The following is a 10,000-nucleotide window of genomic DNA, read 5'->3' on the forward strand; positions in this document are numbered from 1 at the left end:
GCTTTTCTTCTTCGGTATATATTTTTCCACTATTTTCTCCAATATTTTATATAATATCTCCGTATTTACCCTTATGTCATCACTTACGAAAATGTTATCCCAATCTTTGTTTAATTCTTCATTAATTTCTGACCATTTTATATTTTTTACTGTAGAAGTTGTATTTTCCATATCCTTCCCACTTTTTCATTTCTTGCTTATCTCTATTTTCACTTGCTTTGGAATGAACTGTTATTCTATGACATTATGGTCTGAAATACTCGCATTATAAACTATTATTTCTTTAACATAATTCATCTCGTTCACAAATACTAGGTCTAAAGTATTTTCCTTTCTTGTTGGCAGGTGATTTATTTGTTGAATGTTGTATTCTAGTAGCATATCTAATAGCTTTTCAAATTGCCTCTTATCTTCTGCACTACTATTACTCTCTTTTTTATATGTATAAGTACAACCACAATCTCCTATTCGTTCTTTCCATTCTACGAAAGGAAAGTTGAAGTCACCAGATAGGAGAATAGTCCAGTCCTTGTGATTTCTACATATATCATCCAATTTTTCAATTATTAAGTCAAACTCTTTAGTATTAGGAGGTCTATATATTACTATGTTCATCAATTTTTCAGATTCAAATTCTACCGCTATTAGTTCACATTCTGAGTTACTATATTTCTCATATATTTTTCCTTGTTTTTTGTCTTTCCCATATATTGCGGTTCCCCCTTGATTCCTCTATTTTTTTCTAATTTCTGAATCTATAAGTTTGGAACCCTTTTATTTGATCATCATTCCCAGTCTCTTGGGAATACCAGGTTTCACTTATATTCATTATATCTATTTTCTTTTCATTTTGGGTTAGTTCTTCTAAGTACTCTATTTTTCTTTTTGAGTTACTCGTAACTAAACCCTGCGCATTCATCACTATGATGGTTTGCGTGTTTTCTCCTTCATTTAATAATGGTAGTAATAAGGATTTTCCCATGTCTCTTTCCTGTTCTGGTATGTTGTTCTTTTTTTCATTTCCAGAAATTCTGACATTAAAAATCCAACTTTTCCATAATATTTGATCTTCCTCATCATAATTATTCATTTTGTGTCTGAATCTGCAATTTTCTCCATTTCTGCAATATCCTCTTGCATAATAAATACAGTTATTATCTCTTGAGTAGAATTTCGGAGCTGATGCTTTGAAATTTTTTGCTGACACCTCTGCATATCTCATTGGTGGTTTGCTTTTCTCTTTTACCTGATATTCTTGATTTCTCTCTTTATTGTTTCTTTCTTATTTGGATTTTATTACTTGGTTGGTTATTTATTTGATTATGATTCATGGCTACAGGGTGCATATATTTGCATTTTTTGTCGAACTTACATCCTTTTCCTTCTTTTAGGTTTTTACATATTTTTGGATGCAGATCTCTGCAATCATCCCCATATCCATCTAAGTATGCACATTTACCATATATTTCATAGTTTTGACATATCTTAGGATGTTTGTAGTACATCTTTCTCCAAATCTGCAATTCCCTCTTTTCAAAAGGTTGCAGATTTTGTCTTTCTTGTCTATTTTTTTCCTCTTTCCCGTCATTGTGTAGATCTGGGTAGAGCCTCTTCGGGATTTGCTTTTCTGTTGTCATATCGTAATTTTATTTCTTCGTAGGTATGCTGCTTTATTGATTCCTCATATGTAGTATCAATGAGTATCTCTGCATCCATACTTTTATCTTGTTCTTTGTTTTCCTTATTTTTTTCTGTCATTTCATTTTTGTTTACTTCTCTTCCGTTTTCCTCTTCTTCTTTTTCTTCTTCTTCTTCCTCTTCCTCTTCTTCTTCATCCTCAACTATTTGTACATTCAATCTTGATTTAATAACATTGTCTATCCATGATAGACATGTTGAACAAAAAAATTCTTGTATCTTTTCTCAAATCTTGTATTACCTCAGCACATTGTGGATGGGTCGGAATGTTGCATGCAGCACATTTTCTGATTAGGTTTTGTGGATTGACTATGCTATACCAAACCTTACACAGTTTACATGCTTTTGGCATTCTTTTTCCTAATGCATCAATTAGGATATTCACAAGATTCACCTTATTCATTTTCTTTGTCGGAATATGTTGGTTTATGTATATTTTCTTTATGAGTCTCTTGACCACTTGGATTTTATTTGGAACTTCTTCAATTATTTTCAAGATGTTTTCATTAGATTTGTTCCAGTTTGAAGGATTATATCCTTCTAATATATCTATGAATGCTTTTGTATCTTTTTGGTTAGGACTGTTGCTGATTTCATAGATGAGAAATGCCAGTTCCCTTCCTGCTACCTCATCGTATTGCGAATCTGCTAAACACGCCAAATTACGCCACCTCTTCCCGCAGTTGGAACTTACTGCCATCTTGTTCTGATTTATAGTATTACACTTGATAATCTAACTTAGAAGACGCTTTATCCTACTATTTTCACACTAATCTTATCACCGATAGTTCACGAACACTTCTAGATATTTCTCAAATTCTAGTCGTATGTTAAACTTGTGATATCTGTTGATTAACTCTACTTCACGCGGGTACGTCTCACCAAGCAAGATGGCTACTACGAGAGAGAGAGAGAGAGAGGAGAGAAGAGAGAGAGAGAGAGAGAGAGAGAGAGAGAGAGAGAGAGAGAATGTTATTTTTAATATTTAATGTTATTTAATCATGTTAAACTTAATAACAATATTTGAAAATTAGTACTGTAAATCATAAATTAAAATGTATACATTTAAGGTACTACTGCAGTAATTGTTCACAAAAATGTGAAAATACAGAATATTGGTCTATGAAAAATTTGCAAATGGGTGAGAGTTTTCCCACAAATAATTTATAGATAGGTGTCACAGAAAATTCTGTGAATTACTACTACTTGTGGTGCTTCCATGAGATAAAATGGTTTAGATTCAAGAATTTTTAAAGTATAAAGTACAGTTTTTCAATTACTATTAGTTTTCTGAGACGGTCATTTTCATCATGTTCTTTGTGCTTTAAAGAATCTGGAATCAAAACCATTGAAGTCTAGCATGAGTATTAGGAATATGTGCACGGTGAGATTGTGTGGTTATTTTGATTTACTGCGTGTGTGTATGTGTGTGTATATATAATACCATATATATATATACTATATATATATATCGATATATCTATATATATATATATATATATATAGTATATATATATGTATATATATATATATATGTGTGTGTGTGTGTGTCTGTGTACTATATTATAATGTTTCTCCATTCTTTTTCAGGGTATTGCCCTGATGGTTACACAGAAGTGAAGGGAAACTGTTACAAAGCCATGAATTATTTTGGTTTCCCCCTAGGTTCTTACAGTTATTGCAGTGGTTATGATTCTGGGCTATTCCATCCTTATAGTGACACTGATATATATGAATTACTGGAAGTAAGTAGGAAACCAATTAAGTTTATTTAGGATTTTTAATACTGCTTTTATTAATATTCCTTTTAGAGTGCTCTTTTATATTACTAAAATGTGAATGATCACTGTAGAAGAGCTTTTTCCAAATTAACTTTCCTATAAATGTTACTTAAGACACTTGCATTTTACAGGTCATCACCGGATATTGTGCTTTTGTTTCTTCTGTATATTTAGAAATGAGTTCTAAGTTGATAAGCTTTTACATTTCCAAATTTCTTGCCAAGTCAGTATAGTCTTTTTACATTTTACTTCTGTTTCCATGTTTCAAAATATTAAGCAAATGCTTGTTTATAATACTTCTATGTTTTAAAGTAGCTCGTCAATTCAAATGTTTGGTAAATTTTCCTTTTGCAAAACTGTAAAAAGTAGCTTGTAGGTCACGTAGTATACTTTTTCTGTAGCTATTGTATTTTTAGTTGAATTACCAAGTTGAATGCTGTAGCACTTCAAATTAACAGCCCTTTGGGGATCTCTGGCACCGTAAAGCAGGTAACAGCGTAAGTCCATTTACAGTGCTGAAAAATTGTGGTTAACAGTGCTATGAGGCAAGCGCCATAAGTCCAGAACGACGTAATCTAAACCTGACGTAACCCAGGACTGCCTGTATTGGTAGAGGACCTTCCAATACGTCCCGTGACCAATCTTCCTGGAGCAACGTTTGAAGTTAATTTTCAGTTTAGAGGAAGGGTTTGCTCAAATTAAGTCAGGGTATACCTTGAAAAAGTGTTGGCTAACTTTTTGAGAGGCATAAGTCCAAGATGGTTGCCTCCGGCTTATGTCAAACCTATAAAACTCCATTTCTTAGGGGATTTTTCTCTTACAAATACATTCTTGGTGTCTAATTATAGGTTTTTGAAGTCAAGGATTTCATATTGGAAGTTAAAATTAAGTTTTCTCTAACAGTTTTTATATTGGAGAAATGGTATAGGTATTATCAATCTCAATGTTCAGCTGAGCTCATGACTGTTAATTGATAGTAATAATCTTATAATTTGTAAAATTACCTTTTTTTGTATGTATGTATGTATGCCTGTATGGACATCATCTTTGTCAGACCAGAGAGAGAGCTTCATTGGTCATGAAGCCAGCCCAAGCTTTCATAAATGCCTGGAAGATCAGTATGACTGTATTGAGAAATCACTAAGTCCAGTGGTAAAATTCTGGATGTCATTCCTTCAGATGACAGAAATACTCATTCCATCAGAACATAAAACTGGGAGGAGTTCAAGGGAACAGTAGACTTGATGTTTCCTTGGCTTATGTTCTATGACAATGACAAATTTGGAAGATAGATGATAGAATATTGGATGGAAGTCACCAACCTGCCAGAAAAGATGATAGAATATTGGATGGAAGTCACCAACCTGCCAGAAAAGAGAATAGCATATGTGAGAGAGGGATTAATTGCACTGTACAATTCATGTTTACCTCTTGATCTCTGGATTGAGATGATTATGAATAAAAGCTTAAAGCTGAAAGCAGGATGGCTCAAAATATTGAAGAATGAAAAGAAATTGTTGACAGACTCCAGAAACTTTAATTCCATCAACCATGTCCCACTATCAATGCATAACACTGCCAACAGTACTGCCTCAAAGATGCAATACAGCAAGAGCATAAAAAAGTATTTGCAATCATCATGGCTAGACACAAGCATGCATCCCAGGTTGTTGTGGTGAATGATCGTTATGATTTACATTATTCAGTAAAAAATGCTGAAAGGGATCTGAGGTCGAGCAAGTCTGAGCGCCCTAAAAACATTTTCATTAAAGTTCTTGGGAAATTTCCATCATCTGAAGCTTTCCAAGAGCTTCTTCAAAATCTTTCTAACAAACTACTGCAAAATTTCTTTCAAAATGAATTCTGTACCCTCTCAAGACAATATCCAAGTATCAAGTTCTCTTATTCTTTGGCTTCCCATTGTGCCAACTTACCAGAACAAAGCAAAGTTCTAAAATAAGAATGTCAGCACACTGAGGCTGATACAAAGCAGAGTTCTGGAATAAGAATGTGAACACGCTGAGGCTAATACAACATTTTTTTTTTAGCTATTCCAAGATCAAGCATTCTGGAAATCCAACAACAGTTGTGATTGATGCAGAAGAGACAGACATTCTTGTCATGGTAGCATATGTAGCACATGCTATGGAAGGAACATTGGGTGTCAAATGCAAGCAAGGTATCTTAGACTGTAGAGATCTGTGCTCAGATTTTTTTCTTTCTGCTTCATCTATATCCTATATTTGTAATTTTTGAATCATTCACATTATGTGCTCTCTCTCTCTCTCTCTCTCTCTCTCTCTCTCTCTCTCTCTCTCTCTCTCTCTCTCTCTCTCTCTCTCTCTCTCTCTCTGTTTTACTCTGGGAGTGGCATTATTATGCAAAATGACCATAAGTGGCATCAGCCATAAGTATCACAGCATCAGAGAAGCCTCACTTGAGCAGGTGTGACCCAGAGCTTGTATATGACTATCAGAAACAAAATACTAACAATAAAATAATAAAATTATATTCCTTCCTTCCTGAAAGAAACAGACATAAATAAGTTGCAAAACTGACAAAAAGTGTCATTACATTGTGTATGTGAATGCACAATCCTGTTGAGGGCATGCTCTTAGATACAGGCAGTCCCTGTCTATCAGTGAGGGTTCCGTTCCGACGGCTTGATGTTAAGTGAAAATCGCTGATAACTTAAAATTGGTAATTTATGGTGCTTATGGCACTGATAACTTGTTAATGGTGCTTCGGTTAGGTATGTATCAGTACCATAACCCTATTATCATTGCCAATAACTGGAAATCGGCACATTATAACGCTGAAAATCACTCATTTTCATTGCTAGACCAGCACCAAAAAACCTGATAGCCGACAGCCGAGTGAACCGATAACCTGGGACTGTAATGCTTTTGTGAGGAGTATCCCTAGTCACAACTGTATTGTGCCTCTGGAGCCTGGTTGTGTCTATTTTATCTTCGGTATATTTCATTGTTTTATTATCTTCAAAGTTATGCAGATAAGTTAGAATTATTACCTCAGTTCTATAAAGAATTTCTTCAATACTTTCAAATAGTACTATATTTGTATTAGGAAATTTTTTTATTGTAAATGTCAGCAATATGCATTTGCAGTAATTAAATTTGCTTACAAATTCTTCATATTTTTGTTTTTAGACAGCTGATCACTTACCAGTATGTTTTAGGAAGAATAACAATAGTATTTTTTATCCCCTCAAGAAAGGAGCCATACGGCGTAATGTGGTCTATGTGACAGCCCTTCGTACTTGGTAAGTACCGTTGCACAGTTTCCACAAGGTTTTTTCCATTAGAGTTATGGTACATTACAGTATTTAATTTGTTGTGGATGTGCTAAAATACAATTCTTACATTTTAGGAAATGAGTAGATGATATTAGGCCTTTCTAAGAATTTCCATATGTGTAATGTAGTATGTTATGTTGCATGCTTAGATTTAATAAATATATATTTTAGAGTGTAACTTCTGAGGTATTATGATACTATTATTCAGAATTAGTTTCCTTAGATTTTTAGTATCATCAAGTCTGTAGGAACAGATAAAAAATGGACTGTAAACACAACTTGGATGTGATGGATATGTTTGTAATGACATATGAATACAGTAGATCCCGCATTATTCGCGGAAAATTTGCCTATTTGCAGTATTTTTCTATGAGAAATAGCCACAAATTCCTGTTTTTTTTTTATCAATTTCATAATAAAATGCACTTTTTGTGATAAAACTATTAAAAAAACCAGGTATAAAATTTTGTTGTGTGTTTTTCTGGAATTTTAATCAACAAAATAGGAGGTTTTAAGCATTTTTATAGAGTCCAACCTCTAAAGAATCGCCTGACATAAAGCCTCGGATGGATCTGCAAGAGAGGGCACAGACGACATGAAAGAGAGATGGAGCATACTGGATGGCAGTGATGACATCACGGGAGCAAACAATGATGACACAGAAGAGTGAGGCAGCGCAGCAGAGGGAACAGGGAGTGATGTTATCGATGGAAGTAACATCACCAGCAGTGCTGACATCACAGCTTCCCCTTGACCCAAGGAAATGGCAGGCGCCACTGGCAGAGCAATATAATATGGCTGACCCCGGCTACCAACAAAGACTAGGCCAGGAAGAAGAGGGAGTACTTGGGTAGTCTGAGGGGGGAGGCGAGCATCCATGAAGTGCGTTAGCAAACCCTTCAAGGAGGGTGGACCCCATAGCCCAAGCAACCCCCAGAGCGCTGCCATTTTGGATGTCTCCGAATCTGAAACAAAAGAAACTGATGAAAAAGCCTCTTCTCTCACAGGAAGTAAATTAACTCCTGAGGAAGAGGGGGCCACATTACACAATAATTAAGTCTTAGGGCCTCCTGATACTTCCAATGACAAATCTATGGAAGAAAAGGAAGGAGGCAAAGGCACAACGCTAGCATGGGGTGTGACTGCAGCAGGAGACGAAGCATCGGGGCGAGAAGAAAACCCCTCCCACGAAGGAAGGGTAGAAACTGTACGATGCTCCCTCTTACTATAAAATAACTTCCACTGCTCTCTAGGCCACGCACAACATTCCAGGCAGGGATTGTTTATGATACAAACGTTAGCACGACACCTACTGTATGTGGAGTGTTGGTCTGTCACTGAAGAAGCCAGGAAATGAGAACACAGGAAACCTTGAGTTCCTGGGCACAAATGTTGGTGAGGCTGAGGAGCAAAAGAAGCCATAATACACACACACACACACACACATACACACACACACACACACACACACACACACACACACACACACACAAGCAAAAATGGGCAATGAACCGGGTTAAAGGCCGAGAGAGGGCAACAGCGACTCTCACCGAGGAGGTTAACCCCTTCAGCACTGGGACGTACGCATGTGCGTCTTTTACGGTCCAGTAATAAAAGACAGTGACGTACTCTTATACGTCTTTCGAAAAGCAAAGGCGTTTTCTTCAGCTTGGATGGTTTTCAGACACATTATTGTGTACGAGAGAGGTGCTGAAGCTCCACCCACAACTCAATCTAGCCAGTGAGCATCCGATGGATGTCGTGACCTCATTTTCATATGGGATATTAGAAGGGGTACTGGCCAACACATGCCAGTGTGACTCAGGCTATTATCTGAGAAGGATGATCACGATTTTGTCCGTAAACCATGTAGATTTGAATTCTAAACCTTGTTCCCTTTTGATTGCAGTTATTTTATATGTTTTTTTTTTCAGTATCATGTCAGATGATAGTGTTTTAGAGTCAGGGTCTGAGTACCTGCCAAATCTATCAGATGATGGATTTGGCAGGTACTCAGACCCTGACTCTAAAACACTATCATTATTGTGATAATTTCTTAGAGAATGATAGTGACAACAAGTGTTTGGAAGACATTGAACCTATTGTCGATGAAGGTTTGTTACGGCCTCTGAGAGAGGTCTTCTTCAGGTTCGATATGAAATAAATAAAAAAAATATTTCAACACCAACAGTTGAAACTGGGGATACGAATATAGAAAGAAACACAACACAACAAAGGTTTATTTACAAGCTTACTAACAAAGCTAAATGCTGAATGGCATCTCCTATTTACATAGAAAGATAGAATCTTACACTGCATGTACTGGGGGAACAGCGAAGCAATTCAAATACTTGCTAGTCAATTTGGCAATTCGAAGAGGGCTTCTCAAAAGGAAAACGGTGATTGCAGACGTCCTCTTGACTCCATATTACAGAAATTATTGTACTTGTAAGGCAGGAACTCCCCAAAACCTCTGGCAGGACCTTTTCTTCTCTGAAATCTGCTCGACGTCGAGATAACACGGTCGTGCACTCCTGAAGACGACTAGACCAGTATCCAACCAACTCTCGAACAACTTTTCTTCTGATCCTTCGTTGGTTCCTTTCTTTCTTATCTCACACGGATGATCTCTGCTGCTGCTGATCTCTCACTGATAATCTGATCTGTGGCTCTTACTGAGGATATCTCTCTGTGACTAACTGGAGTCTCTCTTTTACGAACTCTCTCTCTCTCTCTCTCTCTCTCTCTCTCTCTCTCTCTCTCTCTCTCTCTCTCTCTCTCTCTCTCTGACGATCTCTGCTTCGTCCGTCGTATTTATACGGCACTGGGGGCGGGGCCTACGGCGAAGTTCACAGACTCCTGGGATTTCTAGAACTTCTTAGATGAATCTAGACGAGGTATTGCATCAGACATCGCGCCGTTTATCACGTCCTGACGAGTTCCACAACACTCTTGCCGATTCTAGAACCATCATGATAACAGGCACCTCCAACACAATGCGCTAACGCCTCCTTGCTGCCGAACTTCTCGAAAATGCGTTCTCCTTTCCTTTAACTTTCTTTGCTATGAAGCAATTACCATCACAAGGTTGGCGGTTCATAACTGATCCATCTTGTGACATGCACCCAGACCCAGCCCCCCCAGTTCACGGAGTGTGACAATGGGATTCCTGCTTACACACCAGATTTCACCTGCTTGCGTGATG

General features: G+C 36.8%; 1 protein-coding gene across 5 annotated transcripts in view; it reads left to right on the top strand.

The window, feature by feature from the left end:
- LOC135198771 (sushi, von Willebrand factor type A, EGF and pentraxin domain-containing protein 1-like) overlaps positions 1-10,000 on the top strand; it is an 810,178-nt gene that overhangs the window by 230,365 nt on the left and 569,813 nt on the right. For all 5 annotated transcript variants that reach the window (XM_064226685.1, XM_064226687.1, XM_064226686.1 and 2 more), the window contains 2 exons: positions 3,289-3,443; positions 6,713-6,762. In XM_064226685.1, the coding sequence (XP_064082755.1) occupies positions 3,289-3,443; positions 6,713-6,762 (205 nt within the window). The remainder of the gene's footprint in view (positions 1-3,288; positions 3,444-6,712; positions 6,763-10,000) is intronic.

This window comes from Macrobrachium nipponense, chromosome 22, assembly GCF_015104395.2.
Source record: "Macrobrachium nipponense isolate FS-2020 chromosome 22, ASM1510439v2, whole genome shotgun sequence".
NCBI classification, from domain to species: domain Eukaryota; kingdom Metazoa; phylum Arthropoda; class Malacostraca; order Decapoda; family Palaemonidae; genus Macrobrachium; species Macrobrachium nipponense.